General features: G+C 44.9%; 1 protein-coding gene across 2 annotated transcripts in view; it reads left to right on the top strand.

Annotated features, from left to right (window-relative positions):
* The window catches only part of LOC119395694 (uncharacterized), a 74,440-nt gene that overhangs the window by 48,865 nt on the left and 7,037 nt on the right, over positions 1-18,538 (top strand). For both annotated transcript variants that reach the window (XM_037662700.2, XM_049416749.1), the window contains exon 2: positions 8,401-8,597. In XM_037662700.2, the coding sequence (XP_037518628.1) occupies positions 8,401-8,597 (197 nt within the window). The remainder of the gene's footprint in view (positions 1-8,400; positions 8,598-18,538) is intronic.

Genomic DNA, 18,538 nt, shown 5'->3' with positions numbered 1-18,538 from the left:
TTCACCTACACAGGTCCCGGGGGTCCAGCTCTTCAAGCTATGACAGCTAGTTATCATAATTGACGCGGTCGAAAATTCATAATTTTTAAGTATTAGCTGACTTATTCAAGATCTTCTCTACAGGTTAGTGTAATTTTGTCATGTCAAATGGATTTGCGAATGAGAGTATACTTGAAAAATTCTAGTACGATGGCTAACGAAGTTGCACTGCCTAAGCTTTTAATTATATACTTCATGGCACATTTCCCATCGAGGAGTAACGCCGCACAGTAACGAAGCGTAGCAAGGACAACTAGGAATCTTGACATCCTCAAATTCTATGGTCAAATATGTTGCTGTTTTCTGTATCGGCACTACTGAAAAGTGTATTTTTCACAAGTATTTATACGGAGGGTAAATGCATTTCGTCACAAACAAGAGGATCATTTCTGTTAAATGTCTGGACACGGCTTCATGTGATCGATGTGTCATAGATAGTGATTAACTGTAAACGTTATTATTACACTGACCTAAGAAGCTAATTTGACACTGCCGCCTGTCGTGCATCTACGTGCACTTCATTCGATGCGGGCTGCAATGCATTATGTGCGGTGCTTCCACTTCGAAGGAGCCATGCGTTTCTGCGACGATTTTTCTCGAAGATTAATGGAAGATGGAATCGAGACCAAACCAACCTTCACTATATATAGGACTGCGGACATCAATATTTCAGCAGTTAAAGCCCGAGTACAATTATATTATAATAAATAACCTTGTAATAAACGACTATAACGAAAATGTCGTCCTTGCAAAAATGAACTGGGTCAGTACTGAAAACTTAAGCTATAGTTCGAAAACCGTGCGCGTGCGCATTTTCTCCAACCAGTGTTCAATATGCGCAATGACATGTAGTGCTGTACGAGTTAACGTTTCCTAATTGTCTATAAACGCAGTACGAGGAAGTGTTTTACTGGTCCGACAGTACATTTCGCGGCACTTTCAGATTCCGTCGCTCTGTAAACTGCTGCCATAGACATTGAACAAAAAGCTACACATTATGCAAAGTGCCTGACAAATTTTTAGTGTTACGTGAGCGTGATTTTTTTTATAAATAATACTTTTATATCTGGTTAACGAGAAAACTATATGAAACCGGTCAGTAGAAATGCTCCTTTTAAACGTATTGCGCTGCTAAGCTCGAGTGCGAAGGTTGGATTCCTGGCCACGGTGGCCGTATATTTAGAAGCGGATGAAATGCGGGATTGTACGTAGATTGAAGTGAGCCTTGTAAAAACCTCAAGTGGTCAAAACTAATATTTAGTCCCCGCCAATACGGCGTGTCCTATAATTGCATCACGGCTTCGGCAAGCAGAACTTTGGAATGTAGAAAGAAAACGTGTCATTTGGTCTGAAATCCACCACATTGGCCCCAGCTCTGAAAATCTCCGAACTGAACTCTAATAACAGCAAGTTGTTCGCTTAAGAAGTATTCACGTAAAGTCACGCGACAACCTATAATATACGTGCGATCGAAGCTCTCTCTAAGGGCTCAGTCAGGTTATGAATCAAATCAAATTCTACAAGAATGTCGAAACTCAAATATCGCGCATTTCTGACAATTCCTATGCGTCTACACCCGGTGTAATTCAAACAAATCAATCTCACCCTGGGCTGGCAATAATATATATGCAAGGACGCATCGCGAAAAACAAGGTCGTTGATTTGTCAAGGTCATGTCATTTACTAAAGGGAAACCAACGAAAAACCGATGCTCCTATATATATATATGTGTGTGTATACTTATTCCGGCCTCGTCATCAGAACCCTTAAATGTGGCGCCTACGCGAAAATGTTGCGGAAGGGTTGTCCCCGAAATAGGGAGCCAAAATCCGCCTTTCAATCGATGCCACTCAAACGTTGTATGACATTGACAAGCAGGCGTTTGCTCCCTCAAAGAAAACGCAGCTCGTCACGCACGGTCGTGCCCCAGCTGAAAAATGCCGTCTTCGGAAGGAAGGCGCAATTACTCATAAATGCATCGTGCCGCCTGACGCGGATGGGCACGTGTTGGCGCTGACCTTCAGCCTCGTGGGTCAAGCTCGCCTAGTCGCACCCGAGGCGAGGTCAGATAAGCGCATTCATCCCCGTATTTTCGTCCCGAGGCGCCCTTGAAAGTCGAAGTAGGACGCCTTGATCGGCGCATTGTGCAAACAAGCAATCCTTGAAAAAGCGATGCCTGCTTCGACGCTTTCCCAAAGTTTTCCGAAAGGCTCGAAGCCTCCGTAGTGGCCATGATGTTCGGCAGCTGTATATGTATATATACTACATATATTCGACACCTTGGAGGGACTCCACACATTGCAGAAAATGCGATTCACGAGCCCTCGATAATACGATGTCGAGACGCTCGCTTCCCATGCCGCACAGCGACTAAATATTCGACTCTTAGTGATGCCGCGCGATCTGAACGGTTTTGCTTCAGGCAGTAATTGAGTAAACATTTGCCTTCTGAACGCTAACAAAGAATCACTTTCTTTTGCGGTGCGTCTGCCGAGCCGAAACAAGGTGCGTAGTCTAAAGCCAGATTTGAGATGTGCCATGATTGTACGCTCTTGGCGTAACAGATTATTGCGTTCAATCATTTCATTCAATCGCTGTCTGTAAATTAAATTGTACAAAGTAATTTCGCGCCAGTAGCAAAACCTAGATGGAGGCCATATTCAACACACGTGTATCTCAACCTCCACAAGATACAAATGCAAACAGTAAAGAGATGAGAATTCGTGGTGTCGCTGCAGCCGACGTTTCGACAAGCGCACTTCTCTTCCTCAAGGCTACAACTTCTTCAAGGTTGCAGCCGCGAAGAAGACAAGTCCACTTGTCTAAATGTCAGGCTCCAGCGACGAATTTCGAACTTCCGTCTTCCCCTGAACTTCTGCTCTTTTTGAAATGCAGACATAGCATTTTGTGAATTAGCACAATAATAACATTCACGTGTTTATATATGGCAGGTGTAATGTGGCTGCTCTGTATACCTACCATTTTCTGTCATTTGCTATGTGAAATACTTCTTGAAATGTTCCCAGACCTGTTTGGGCCACCCATAACTCCATAAGTGGCATTCATATTGGTATGTATATACGTATGCTATACACACGACACGGAGTAGTACGATAGCATTCATCGCAGAAAGGAGGCTCCCGCTGAAATTCTGCACCGACGTGCTGTGCAGCGAAGGAAAACCTCGTGCAACATCCTCATTGTTCAGTTCAAAATCTTCTTACTCGGTTAAAGCTAAAATTACTATTTCAAATATTTCTGCGCAAGTTACCGAGAAACCGTACTGTACAGTGATGCATGGGCCATATTTTTACTCGGAATGGTCCACCGCAAAAATGAAGCCGCAGTCAAAACGCTGTCGTTCCCAACGTTGTCTCCGCATTTTCCCAACATTTCCCGGTTTATTTGTTTCCACAGTATTATTTTCACGTAGCAGGTGCACCTATAACGCCCGTAATTTGAATATCTTCCTTGTAAAATAATCATTCTTTTAACACGAAAGCGTTTTATGCCGGGGTCCACCACGGCTCCAGTGACGTATTTCCGTCACGGATACGACGTTTAAAATATATACGACGTTTAAATAAACAGATGGCGAAGAAAAAACTAGAAGAAAAGGTTCCGTCGCCGGGAGTCGAACCTACGACCCCTCGCTCCGAAACGCGCGGCGCGAACCGACTCAGCCATAGACGGCACGTTCCTCATCATACTAACGGCGAGCTATTTCTATACACCGTACTTGAACGGTGTATATAAATTGCGGGGAAGAAGAAACGGCCGAGCAGACCGACACAAGAGGACAGAGCGCTAACTTCCAACTGAGCTTTATTGTGAAAATGCATCAAATATGTAGACTTGCGCAAGCACACAAAAAACACCCTAACGCAACGCCAAGATTAGACACACCATCGCACCGTCACACGCCACGGATTCATAGATTGTTTCCCTGATTAAGGAAGTTAGCGCTCTGTCCTCTTGTGTCGGTCTGCTCGGCCGTTTCTTCTTCACCGTAATGCGCTATACCAGTTCAAGTACGACGAACCAACTCGCCCAATCTTCAACACTTATATACACCGTTTACCGTTGGCGGTACTCAGAGATCGGTGGTACTTCAGCGTGTTTTCGCTATCACTATCGAGATGGCACGAAGGGCTCGAAGGGCGCGCTTTAAAGGTCGTCGCCCCGCGCGTTGCGATGCGCGCGCGCCTCCAGAGGGCGTGGTCGCTAGTGCGCGCGCGCTTATCTCTGATCGGGGGGTGGTTTGTACGTCTTGTGCCCTCACCGCAAGTTTGCGTTGAAGTTACAGAGAGCACGAAGGTCACTTCGCTCACTACAGCGGCCGCTTTTGCGAAAGGAGCGCGCTGCTCACACACAAATAAGTTACAACTGTGACAGCGCGCGCTTATCCTGTGTATACTTGTGCGTTCGTTTCGTGCGTCCTCCTTTGTGTTTGAGCAGCGCGCTTTAACTGTCGAGCTGTGACAGTTGTTAGTTCGCGCTCATCCTGTGTATGTTCTTTCCGTGCGTCCTTTCTGCTCGCGCAGCGCGTTGCGAGTTTCGAGCTGCTTGCCGTTCTTCGCGTGACATTACAATTTGTTGCTATAGCATTCATTCCTTCGCCCTTGTGCCAGAACAATGTAGAACAAACGCTCAACTACGTCTGTGAAGACACGTTTCACTTTCGTGTTATACCGATTCTCATGACAGAGGGATCAGCCATGTTTTTTCCTAATAAACGTTAGTTAACATATGCTGCATTTCCAATGTTTTCTCACTGTCAAAATAACGTAAATTGAAACAAAAATTAATAAATTATCGTATTCTCGAAAGGCCGGCGCTTTATATTAAAGGAAAACATATTTCGCAGTAATGGCTCGAAGTTATAATTCAATCTAAATTTCTCACGAGTCAGTTTGACATTTGTGCACAAATTCGAAGCGGCTTTACGGAATCACGATTTTTCTTTCCTCGAAAATTATCGCCCTTATAATTCCTGCCCAAATTCGCATATAATTGCATTTGTTTTTCCTCAGGATTGGCGGTGGTTGAGAAACCACCTGGCAGACTTGAGATGGAGTTGCTCTGTGGCAGCAAGGGGTAGTTGCCGCTTAAAATTTGGTTAACTCAAATAGCAATTTCCGTCCCTAACGCCAAACCAAACAACAACATGCCAAGACGGGAGGCTGGATAGCGTGCGTTTCGTTCTATGCCGCTCGCCGAGTGCCCCATTTGCTTGTGCCTTGTTGAAATTAGTCTTATTCATTCTGTCTTTTTAAAGCACATAGCGGAGATTTGCTCCCGCCAGCAATATATTGTGACAGATACGAGAGACAGATGCAATGAATATATCCAACGGCACGTCGTACACAGACAAATAGATCACAGAATTATTATTATTATTATTAGTATTATTATTATTATTATTATTATTATTATTATTATTATTAGTAGTAGTAGTAGTAGTAGTAGTAGTAGTAGTAGTAGTAGTAGTAGTAGTAGTAGTAGTAGTATTTGGTACGTATAGACAAACACACAAGGGCGCAGAGCAAATAGGGAGAGAGCAGGCTGACAATAACTGCCACCCTAAAAGGGCATAACGACCACCTAACCTTTCGGAAGGAACAGAGAAAATGAAAGCTCTTCAACCTATTCTGAGGTTTCGCTATTTGTAGTTTTATTAATCTTTATTTACCATTGTAAAACTGTGCACCTTGTTCCGTTTACTTTGCACAAAACTGCGTTCTGTATATAACGATAGCGTATAATGTTCTTGTTTTGTTGCTGCATTCTCTCAGTGTGAGAATTCTGATGTCAGGCAGAGTACATATGCCTTCTCCCCTTGTATCCGAAACTCTGTTGTCCCAAATAAAGAGCTGAAAATAGGAGGAAAGAAAAGGGAAAGAAAATAGGCGGAAAGAAAAAAAATAATAAACGACGGAGACTCATACAGAAATAGGTAAAAACACGGAAAACACGTCCGTAAACAGGCGACCAGATCCGTTTCGTCCATGAATGTCAGCACAGCCGATGGGCACACACACACACACACGTGCCACTCGAGGGCCAGCGTGTGCGGCACGTGTGTGTGCCCACCGGCACACACGTGGCAGCGCTTCACTTTTGAGAGCACCGGCGCGGGTGCCAGAAGAAGGCTGGAGTTGCGAAGGCTGCTCCCCGAGTAGAGGACGTCACGCCGAGCTGATGTGTGGCCGCATCGCGATGACCCTCCCCTCGCGGGGCTAGGATAGTCGTCCGCCGGATAAACAAATAAGGTATTTTACCTAACTAACTAAGTAATTCATATTGTATCGCTCCGTAACAGTATGCAGAAGGAAAAAAACATAAATGTTACATAAAAATAAAGAAAGTATAAACGTTTGTGATATATGAAGGAAAAGCCACGTCACGTCTCGATACAAGCGTGTATGAAAAGCTCAAGAAAAGAGCGGAGAACCAACATGAACAAAGGAACGAGAGGAAAACACGTTCGCGCCAAACGGGTTTCGATTGATCCATGCAGCACGAGACTCGCTGTGGAGCAGCACCATAGCGCCAGAGAAACCCCGCTGAGTCCGTCATTGCGAAACGTCAGTCAACTGCAGGAGTGCGCCTAAGTGGGCTGGTCGGTGTAGTACATCATGGGGACGGGAACAAACAGTGCTAGAGGCAGGGACGGTGACAGGACGACAGGCGAGGGCGATCAGCGCCTCGTCTGTCGTTCTTTCACCTGCCCCGTCTCTATGGCGCTGTTGGTTCCCGTCCTAATCAGCCAATTGGCTCGTGAATGGCTTGTTCTCGCCATTGGGGCGCACGTTGCCGCTGCGCCCGTGCCAAGCTCGCTGTTTGGCCAGCGTCTCTACCGCCAAAGAAATGCGCAGTTGATGTAGAACATTACGTTGTCGTATACGATCTAGGAATAGCCACAGACGGGAGCTGTACAGCAGAAATGCAGCGAAAAATAGTGTTGAGGAAAATGGCAATGGGTGGACTTTAAAATATTGTCAAGGACAAATTTGTCAACTTCAAAATAAAAATTCGCCGGGCAAACTCGCCGTCCCGCCTGCAGGTGGTAATGGGGTGGGTCGAGGACCTTGTGGAAATACTGAGGAAATTAATCTCGATTATTTTCAGCCGTAGTTGCTAGCTGGGCGTAGACTTCTGAGAACCCCGTGGACAGCCAAACAAGCAAAACAAAAAATATCTCGGTCGTAAGAGAGGTCGATCATCAGTGTTCTTTACGGAGATAAGGTAATGAAACTACACCTCTCCTATTTTGCCCTTGTCATGCGAGCCACCAGTCCAATGGAGAGAAAATTATGTTAGCCGCAGTTGAAGGTGAAACAGGCTGCCCATGCACAACATGGTAAGATGGTATTCTATAGAGGCCACGTTGAACGGTCTAACGTAGCTGAAAGAACTTAGTCTCTCGCGAAAACACAGGCTTTGCCAGAGCTCCCTTTTGCGCTAGCTAAAAGGCCAGCAATTTGCACGAAATAGGTCTCGCTGATGGTCATATACTCACGGTGTGACCATGACCCGCCATCGACTGGACAAAGCGTAAGTCCCTAAAGCCCCTTGATCTTGGTCTGGAATTGGTGCAGCGTAGTAGTGCATAATGTCGCCTACCAGCTCCGACAGTGAGCACTGCGGGAAGGGTTATTGCCAGCGTGTTTTCGTGTAACTAGCCACAAATGTTCCAGTGGTGGCTGGACCTGCGTACACTCTATATATATAGTAAGTCCCGGCGATCGAGTCGCGTGAAGGCACAGGAAATTGTGCGACGCCGTATCTATTGCAAGGTCGCGCGTTTATTACGTGCGTGTGTGTGATGGTTCATTAAGGCATTCTAAACTTCACTGACATCTCATCATCGATTTCATTTTGCATTATGCGTGCCGCGTCACGCACGAGCACTGCATAAATGAACATCTCATGGGAATAAACATTCCAATACAGATACCGCCCTGAGCTGAAGGGAGCTTTGTGATGCCTCGAGAGAGTAGCATTTAGAGAAGCCTTGTCGAGACAGCGTCAAATAAAGCGAGGCGGGAACTTGCGCAGTTCGGTCCCACGCGTATACAGGATGCCTTCGATGAAAACCTTGACCCACACGAATTGGTTTCAAGGGCTTCCTTCCTGTACATTCAGGAAGCGGCCGTTTGTCGGGCCGCCTTCTTTATTTACGCTGCTAAGAATATGCACGCAGTGTGTGCGGGAAGAACGAGCACAATGCGGAAACGGGTTCGCGGAAGTCGCGTGAGACGCCTTTCGCAACTGCGACTTCCTGCTTCTCGACGATGGGCTAGCGATGACTTATTCGAATAAGCAGCAGTTGGTTACAGTGTCGCAATGACCTTGCAGCCGCTGCCCCAGCCGACCTGGAAGTGGGCGTCAAATGCATGGACCACTACTTGGGCGGCATAGGCGGCGAGACGTTGGCGGCCGCCCGCAAGTGTCTGTCGACGTCCGAGTCCCCGCTGGCCGACCTCTGCCTGCAGCACACGGAGGTGGGCACCTGGAAAGCCAACAACTCGCTACCTCCCCCATCGCTCACCGGGGTGAGTCAATCGACACATTCTCGTATGCGTCAAAACATCGGCCGACATGTGTCAAACCATTAGCATGCGAATAAATGTTGGACAGCAATTTGGCCTTGCAGCGTATCGCGTTGGGTATTCGCCATAGGCGCTGATAATCGGAAGTTGCCCAGGTGAAAACATTCGTAAACATAGGCGTGCGCAGTGTTCTCCATTTAAAAAAAAAGAGGGGGGAGGGGCAAGATTTACCGCAACCCCACCCACCCGCGCGTTGGTCGAGTCCGAAAGAAAACGAGCTCCGTAATGGATGCAAAAGTGAAAAAGAAGCGATGACGTGCTTCTCACAAAGGCCTCCCATTGGTTACCGGCTTTCCAGGGTGGGAAGTCATGAATGCAACATCCGGGGCCCTTGGTCGTAAATAAACACGCGCCATAACCCTGCACTCTAAACAATGACGAGGAAGGTCGGACTGAGTAAAGGCAGAATTGGCGGCCCCTTTAGAAGACTCACAGCATTGCAGTCGCTGTAGTAGCGGTGACTCTCGACTTTCGCAATTATCTTGCTAGGGGCAAGAAGCGCAAAAGTTGAAATGTCACTTGGAAGTGTTCTCTGATGTTGCTTGCTATGTCCTTGTGGCTTTTGTTCCTGACTGATACCTTACAGTTTTCTGAATGTTTTTTTAGTCATTGATGTGTGTGTGATACCAGTGAGCTCTCGACAGGATGAGCGAGAGGCCTTTTTACTCAGGGCGTATATACCGTTCGCAGTAGTTTGATGACTCAGCTTCTAGCTTTAACATGCAGAGTATTTCGGGATGCTAAATATAGAGTTAACGATGTATTTTTTGTGCGAACATGCTCAGAAATATCGCATGCTCGAATTAAGAGCGATTAAAAGCGATCAAGGTCGATCTATACGTCGTGCTGCGAAGCAAATAGATCCTCCAAATGACCTTCTTGGAGCCACTTGGAGCGAATACTGCCCGGAACATCTGCAAAAGGTGCTGCGCAATCTATTCACATTCCCACTACCACGTGATGGCGGTGAGGAAAGATAATCGCTGTCAAAAGGTCCTTACAATATGTGGTCGCAAAAGCGCGCATAAGGGGGTAAACATGTGGAGAATATTGAGCAATCACACCACTAGAGCGTTGGTTCTGTAGAGAGAAGCTATATACGCCACGTAATAGTATGGCGGCATTTATTTACAAGGTGAGATGATGGCCCAGTAAACAGAGGCCAGCTTTTCTTTTCCTTTTGCGCCCCTTTTCACTGTTCTTTCCAGAGCTTGTCGTAGGATCAGGTGCGTGAAACTGAAATCATGCTGCGTCTCTTTTCACGCGGCGCTGCAGGCTGCGTGCGGTGGTTCAACGCGCATCGCAGTGTTCTGAAATTACCGCGTTTATTGTGCTACTGCCTGCGTTCAGCACTCGGGAGATGAACGTAGACTGTTTTACCACGTGACAATAAAATGTCGTAATACTACCAAACATGCAAGCGCCACCTCTTTGCTATTTTTCGTCAATTCAATGGCTGTAAAGCTGACCACCGTCCTCACAGCACTTTCTCATCACAGTGAAATGCGTTCCAGTTGATTATATAATTCTTATGAACGTAGATGGTGACAATATATGTCCTATGATAGTAAATTAAAGAATCAGCGTTAATGACTGGGCAAACTTGCAGAGTGTTTTCAAAAGAATGAGATTTACATGAACAGCTTACCTGCTTTAGTATGACTCGGAAGCAAGTTGCGTTTTCCCTCCAAAGATATGGACCGAGTTTTTCAGAGGAGAAATGTGTGCGGAGGTCAATTTTTTTCTTAGGTTTATACACGCCTGCAGCACAAACTCCGATATGCAAATACATGTATAAAGAAGATACGGTTTCATGAGGCAACGACACCGCCAATTTAAAAACAGGCATACGAAGAATAAAATTTATTTTTCCAGAACAACAACGAAAAAAGACATACAGACTAAGAGCTACATAAGTGTAGACTCACTTTAACAAACTAGAAATTGGGTGAGTCTGTATGATGCCGTGATGCCTGAAGAGCAAAAAAATAAATAAATAAAAATAACGAGACGAGCGCTCGTCCTGGCTGCTTCACCTATTTTTCGCAATATATTTATGTCAGTGCTTCTTTGAAGCAAAGACCATTTCAAGAAATATAAAGAATCACATAGGCAACTTTGAAATTTTGAACACGTGATAACAGTACCGCTTAATGGAAAGCCTGCACACACTTCCTGCACACACACTGGAGGTCATTCGTGAACAGTTTATGCTAAAGTTTATACAGAACAAAAGGCATATTGAGTACTCCCAGAATATTTCTTGAATTCTTCAGGTGTAAAGGTGTAAATATTGTTGGTAGAAAGAAATGCAAAGTTTAGTGCCATAATTCGTTCCACCGTGAGAAAGTGTCCATTCTCCAATTTAATTTAATTATCTATCTCGAACAATTTACATTACCCTTTAACCCTGTGAAGGTCAGAACTATTCACCATTGGCGACCCTCAAGGTCCGTTATTTATTGCAGATTTGATATCGTCGGGATAACCTGTTCCGAAAAAAGAAACTCCTTAGCTTTCTTGAGAGATATCATCAAGTAGCAAAAATATATTTTCCGCAGAAGCATTGCGTGTTCGTGAATATTACAAATAAAGATAGACAGAAGCTTGTATTAATAAGAAAAATGTATGTGCATTACAATAGATATGTTTCGCAAGCTGAAAAAAAATGCGCACACCAGGTGACTGTCACCTCTGTATCAGTCAGAATCGTCGTCTAACATTCAATGATTTTGATTCCTGATTTAGCATTTCGGCAGAAGTCCGCGATCGAAGTAATCGCCGCTTGTCCCTCAGCAGAGACACCGACGCGCACTCCGACATAGTGTAATCTGTGTGTATACGAGCGCACGCAAAGGCCATATAGGAAAAGCCGAAACAAGCGAGAAACTTCCAGTCACTTTTCATCCTGCCGTCACCGAAGGCAATCAATTCTCGCAATTTTCAAGAAAGAAAACGCGCAGGCACGGTATGGCGCCGTTCGTATACGGCGCCATCCTTTGTATCAATTGGCGCCCGCCTGTGAACAGCCGAAGCGGCACCCCTGCGGGCAAAAACGAGCCGTTATGAAGCGGTCACCCTTTGAGACAGATATCGGGTTTTTGCGAGCGCAACAAACGGCAACAGCCCGCGAGGTGAAACCACGCTCACCGCCGCGCGTGGATGCGGGCGATAGCCGATGTGCCGGGCTAAACAAGCCTTGGAATGAAGGTCAAAACGGCGCAAGAAAATAATTCCGTGCAGTCCCGCAGGGTGACAGCGGTTGCTCGGCAAAAAATATATATATATATATATATATATATATATATATATATTTGAAAAACTGGCGCGTTTTTTCGAACGTAGAGACGACATGCGCAGTGTCCTCGGGCTTCTTTCTTTCCGTACGTCTTATGTTAGCTGCAACCACTCGACATGAAAGATCACCAACCTGCCCTGCTGCAAGCCATTCTAATACAGACGATGCCGTAAATGTGCGGCATCTACCATTGTTTGCGGTGCCGTATATTTACGTCTTTTCTCGTGTTAGTAAATTACTCTTTCACGATTCCAAAATCACCACGCTTGCCGCGCCGCAAAAACACGGCCGGTAAGCGGGAAAGCGCGCAAAAAGAAAATGCGGGTGGCGGCGCCACCTTGTATTTCCTGCACAAAATGCCGTGACGGCTTTTGACGTCGTTTACTAGGCCCTACGTAGTTCCTAATCGGTAAAAATGAAGTGCATTGTCCTCTGAGGGGGGCAATAGGCTTAACATACCAAGTTTCAGGGAATTTCGTTGAGCCAATGTCGGAAAAATACGAAAAATACACTGAAATCCGCGACGTCACGTGCGGCGATTTTCGGCGCGGAATCTAAAAATAAAGCTTTGACCTTGATTTTCTCTTCTATTGATAAACATATGATGGTGAAATTAACGACATTAGAGTTCTTGGAGTACAATTTATCAGTCTAAAGCGATTCATTGTTTCACTTTAGTGTCCCTTTAACATTAGAAATATTTAAAAAGCAGGGGATTTCAGAAAGCCCGTCATATCTCGTGGCAAAAGCCTCACGTGGTGAAGTAACCGATATTTGAATGTAATGCGAATAATATTAAATAAGCAAGTTGGCAGATGTTTGTAAAGGTTACTTTTTGATGTCCCGTGACAGGCTAAATGACAGTAAGATGTGAGATTGAGAGACGGCGTGATAGATTGTTAGCTTTAGCCGAGTGAGAAAATCAAATCGGCATCTAGAAAGAAAACCTACTACTAGAGGCGCATTCTTTCGTGCGCTACATGATCTCTCCATGGTATTGAGGCTTTCCGTTAGCTTTTACATCTACCAGATTATTGGAAAACACAAAGTGATTTATAGGGTTAATTATACGATTCACAGAAAAACATCTCTGCTTTTTTTTTTTAAATGTTGATGTACATTTTGTTTGCTTTTAGACCACTCTGTTTATGATTCTAGGATAGCGCCTATACTGTCTCCTAGCTCGGCGGTGCTGCATTCGCTCGACAATATGCTTGTATCATCGCCATAAACAGCGCACGGTGGATCACTGGAAATATTCATGAAAGAAATTCCGCCTCCCTTCCACCCTGTGAAAGCAGATGTGAAGCCGTTCACCAAACACCACCAGCACAACCAATATTTGACAACAGCGCAAGGTCTGGTTTAGTACTTTCATTTACGACCTGTGTTGTGCTGTGGGTCGTTACATAACTTTAATCCTCGATTTTCTGCTGGTGTTTTCATTAAAATCGTTAACTATAAGAAAGCGTCTCTTTCTTTTGCTTGACCCATGAAGATCGTGTTCTTGTAAAATTTTAAATGTCTATTTTTGCTGTTCCTGGGTTGATGTAGACCGTAAATGTTAACATTCCATCACGTGTGACGCCTACCCGAATAGCCCCAGCCGGCATAAGCGGGAGATCATTAATATTTATGATCGCTATTATGGGTGCAATGCTGTTGACCCGGCCGTACGTTCACTTCGCCACCTGCCGTTCGAGCTCTGTCTGTGCGGCCCGTACCGCTGTTGTTCTTTATTTCGAAGGCGCCAGTGTTTCCTGATGATTATGCTTTTTATGCGAGTTGAACGCCAGGAAAAATCCCGACCAACTAGAGGCTAAAAGCGTCACTGTAACACAACGCTAAAAAAGTCGCGAAGGCTGCGTCGGGATCGCCGCGTTAAGTTGATTGCCGCTTAATTGCCCTTGACAGCAACTACTCAGTTACGTTCGCCACGCATGAGCGAAAAAGACATTAGCCGTGTAGCCTACACCATACTTCTCCAACTTATAAATGTGCATGTGCAAGCACTTTTATTTCAATATTACTTATACAGTTTCATTTTGGTTTTAGTAAGGCAGCCTCAACTGATTCCCCTTTACGAAATCTAATATGAGAATTCATTATAAAACGCTGTTTGTAAGAAAAGATGGCTATCCTCGTCACTAATACATCTTCGAAAGCTTTTGAAAATATAAAGAGCTGGAATAAGATGCTAAAATAACTTTTTCGCCACATTTAAATATAGACTAAAAGATTCTTTTCGCCACGTTTAAATGTGACAAGAGGTGCAATAGTGTTATGGATTCCGCACTAGGAATAGAAGCAACAGATTGATTGATATGTGGACTAGGCAAGATGGCAGCATATGGGCAACAAACTTAATTGACTTTGCTTGTGGAAGCTCCCACGACGCTCAATTAAAAAAACATCTCTTCGTTATTGGTGTCAATAAGTACCGCGGATTCACTTACAACCCGTGAAATCGAACTAAGCACATCCAAACGGCACCGATGAGGTGCAAACTTTCTTTGGACATTTGTTAAATTTGTGAGCAACATCAGGCCCAGACGCCGCACCACCTTGTGCGATTGGCTAGCGATATTTCCTTAGAAAGGCATCGTTTATTTAGTAATGCCCCTCTCCTCACCCACTCTCCGCCACCCACAATAATAAAAAAAAACATTGAATCCTCCTATTTTCTTGTTATTGAAGAAAAGTTCTGAAGTCGTTGCCTGCGAACTTCCTCGTCTTACGGTATATACATTTATGTCAACAGCATCCCGGGCATAGGCGTGCGCAGGGTTCCTCATAAGGAGGGGGGGGCGAAGGTCTATCGCAGCGCCCCCCCCCCCCCACTAAGTGAATTTATGGGGCAGACTTTGCCCCCCCCCCCCCGCCCCCCGCCCCCCGGGCGCACGCCTATGATCATGGGTTTTCATAAAAAGAGGTTGCTCATGAGATTAATCACCTTAAAATCCGTGGGGTTACTTACCGTGGCGTGAACAATCTTTGTTATTAATACAATTAACACCAGTCATAAATTTATTCTGCTTATTTCTTTACCTTACCCGCAGTAGCTTGTCAACGTTGTTGCGGGAGCACTAATGTTCATCTCATGAATCCGCAGCTTTGCGGGGAAACAGATCTGGTGGCGACGAATTCAATAAGCGTCATCAGGCGCGGTCCTGTGGGTGGGTGGCCCGGCTCGAATTTCGCGGTCAAAACGGGCGGAGTGATATTGCTCTGGTTATACATGATCAAAAGCACCCGTTTATCGGTTATAAACTGAATAACATAACCTCGGTAAGGGACCATCTATGTGTCACCTATCCCACGTGCTTTCATATTATCCCACGTGCTTTCAAATCAATACCTGGACGAATCAGGCTGCAAAAGACAGAACCCGTTCCAATCCATCAATATGTTCCTTACGAAACGGACCTCCTACAGGGAATGCAGGCATATTCCAGTATCGGTCTGGCATACGCTTCGTATGCGGCCAGTTTAACTACCCTGCTCACGTGCTTGACCATAAAGTTGCAAAAAAACAATGCATTTTCCTGTCCTGTTAACAATTCGAATCTGTTCCGACCGCGCTCCATCCACAGCAAAAATTCACCCAGATACACGTGTCGCCTATCGCGATAACTTCATTGATTAAAAAAATTAAACATTAAAAGATGCTGACTGCCGCGGGGGCCTAGTGGTTATGGTGCTTGCCTGCTCACCCGAAGGTCGCGGGATCGAATCCGGGCCGCGGCGACCGCATTTCGATGGAGGCTTAGATTTAGGTTCACGTGTGCTTAGATTTAGGCTCACGTTAAAGAACCTCAGGTGGTCGAAATTTCCGGAGCCCTCCACTACCGCGTCTCTCGAAATCGTATGGTGGTTTTGGGACGTAGAACCTAAACAATATATTAAAACATAATGGTTCGAGAATCAATTGGCTCATTTAGTGACATACGAGCATGCTTGCTACGGTTTTACGGAATATTATTTTAGGAGAGTGCTTCTTGGACGACAGGGCTTCGTCTGTCGTTTTCCTTTCTCCACGTTCCTTTTTTTTTTCTTTAGCGCTGTTAGGATTTAACACAATATTCTTTGCCGCGTACTGTCCGTGACTGCCACTAACGAACGCAGTTGAGTCACAAGATGTGTGTGTCGTTCTAAGGAAAAGACTTCCAAGAAAAGGTGGCTGCCACGTGCGAATATGCGATACGAGACCGGAGGCAGCATCACACCGGCATCCTCGTCCGCTCCACCGCGTATCTTTATTGGTCCAAAAAACAAAAGAAAAAATGCCTGAGCTGCGTCAAATGCTGCCCCCTGCCCTCCTCTCGTACTATCACATTCGCGCGTGGCGGCCGTTTTTTCGTCGAAGGTTTTTCCCCCTTTTTTTTTTTCTTCCCTTAATGGTTCGCCTGTACCGTCGCTCCGTCGCAGTCACCGACAGCGTGTTCAAGCGTTAGCAAATTCGTTCGACTTACAACAAAAAGCGCTGCGAATTAGGCGGCAGTCACGTGGTATATTATTTCGCGCAGTTTAAGGAAAGGCTGGAAAAAAATAATTAATCAGGGCATCTCAGTTTTGAATACACGAAATAATCCGACGTTTTGAACAAGCGCTGCAACTTTTGTATTGATGATTTTTCGCTAGCTTTACTACTTATAAAAATTTCTTTAAGCAACGATGGAACGCCCCCACGTTCCCGCCCCTACTCGGGCGTCGCCTACGGTAGCGGCTGGTGTCCCCCCTGGATCCCCCGGCGGCTTAAATTCCTCAGAACCTTTTCATAAAGTTCTTGACTGACTGACTGACTGACTGACTGACTGACTGACTGACTGAGTGAGCAACAATTGTAATCACCAAACTTGACAATGCAAAAAATATCGTGACGTGCTTCATATGGCTCAGAACAATACTGCACCAATTGGACACACCTATGGCCTACGTTTTTTTTTTTTCTTTCTCTTTAATGCTTGGTGCAAGGTAGCTGAAGCACCCTGTACGATCGTTCTAAGTCGAGGGGTGTAAAATAACATTATTTTACATTTCTTTCGGCATTGAGAGTCGTTAACCAGGCATCACGCCATTTTAATAAATCGTCCTGTAGAGCTTTTTGATCGGGTATAGTCCGCATACTGCAATAAATAACGCAGTCATTTGCTAACATTCGAACATATATATATGCATGTGTATTGCAAACATATATATATATATATATATATATATATATATATATATATATATATATATATATATATATATATATATATATATATATATATGCGCGTGTGTGTGTGTGTGTGTGTGTGTGTGTGTGTGTGTGTGTGTGTGAGGAAAAAAACAGATCCAGGAACGGAATCTTGAGGGTGCCTGATGTTAATGACAGGTTGTTGTTTACAATTACAGGTTGTGAGCGGCTATATCCTGCTTGCAACACCAGGGTGCAAGTTAAGTCTCGAAATTTTCACTAGGAGTCGTTTGTGACAGGGTGTCGGAACGAAATGTTTTTCGTTTCGGTTTTAGTTTCGTTCCACTGCAAAAAGTTCCGTTCCGTTTCTGTTCCGGAACGAAAAAAAAAAAAATGTTCCGTAACGGTTCGTAACGGTTTTTTTTTTTTATGGAAAAATTTGAAGTTAAGGTAATCATAACGAACATTGGATTTGGGATGTAGTTACTTGCCCTGCTCTTAGGAAAGTGGGACAAGGGTAAAATACGTTCTTCTGAGGAGCGGGAGTAACTGTACCACGAATTTCTACCAACTAGCACAAACCAGTATTAATTTCAAAGTCATAGTATTTATTTTCTCAAAAGACAAATACGAATTTTTTAGTGGGCTCAATGCTTTGTGTCAAGGGAGTGAGCACGATCTCAGAAGCAGCACGTCATTGAGTGTACTTTCTGATGTGCGAGACCGCTGTTCTGATAAAGAGATCGCCAGGCCTGCGTGACACACGCAACACAGTCACAACGAAAGCTGGAAGAGCGGACTTTGTAGAGCCCGCTGGAGAGTCTCTTGGGGCAATAACACAAGTACACATGCAAGGTACCCACTACGCCATAAATCATCCCAATTCTTCTGAAGTAGAGAAGTTCCCACTATGCCATTTTTCGTCATTCTTCGGAGTCTCGTGGTACACGCTACACATCTGTAAGGCATTATGTGCACTTTGCGCTGTGACTGATGATGATGAAGAATTATGGCTGAGCACTTTGCAGTGGGTGGGAAGCAGTGTGGCGGAATGGGCGCCTCCGTTCCATTTCAATTATTAGAACTTGCCGCAATTCCATTGCTTTCAATTCCTCGGAATGAAAGAACTTACCCATTCGCACTGCGGGTATGGCCGGGCAGTTCAATTCCATCAATGTAATTCCTCCACGTAAGAAAGGCATCGTGATAGTTTTATTGAGTTAAGAATGAACGCCCTATAAAGCTGATGTCATTAGATGCATTAATAACTGCAAGAGTACGCAAAACAGGTTACCAAGGTCGAGGGATAGAAGCTTGGTTCCATATCTCGTGCAGTACAACCACCCTACTAATTCCCATAGGGGCAGTTCTCCCGCTACCTATAGTATTTGCATGGTCAGCATGTTT

This window comes from Rhipicephalus sanguineus, chromosome 6 (genome assembly GCF_013339695.2).
Source record: "Rhipicephalus sanguineus isolate Rsan-2018 chromosome 6, BIME_Rsan_1.4, whole genome shotgun sequence".
Lineage (NCBI taxonomy): Eukaryota > Metazoa > Arthropoda > Arachnida > Ixodida > Ixodidae > Rhipicephalus > Rhipicephalus sanguineus.
Note: the sequence above shows the minus strand (reverse complement) of the source record. Positions and strands in the feature narration are given on the sequence as shown.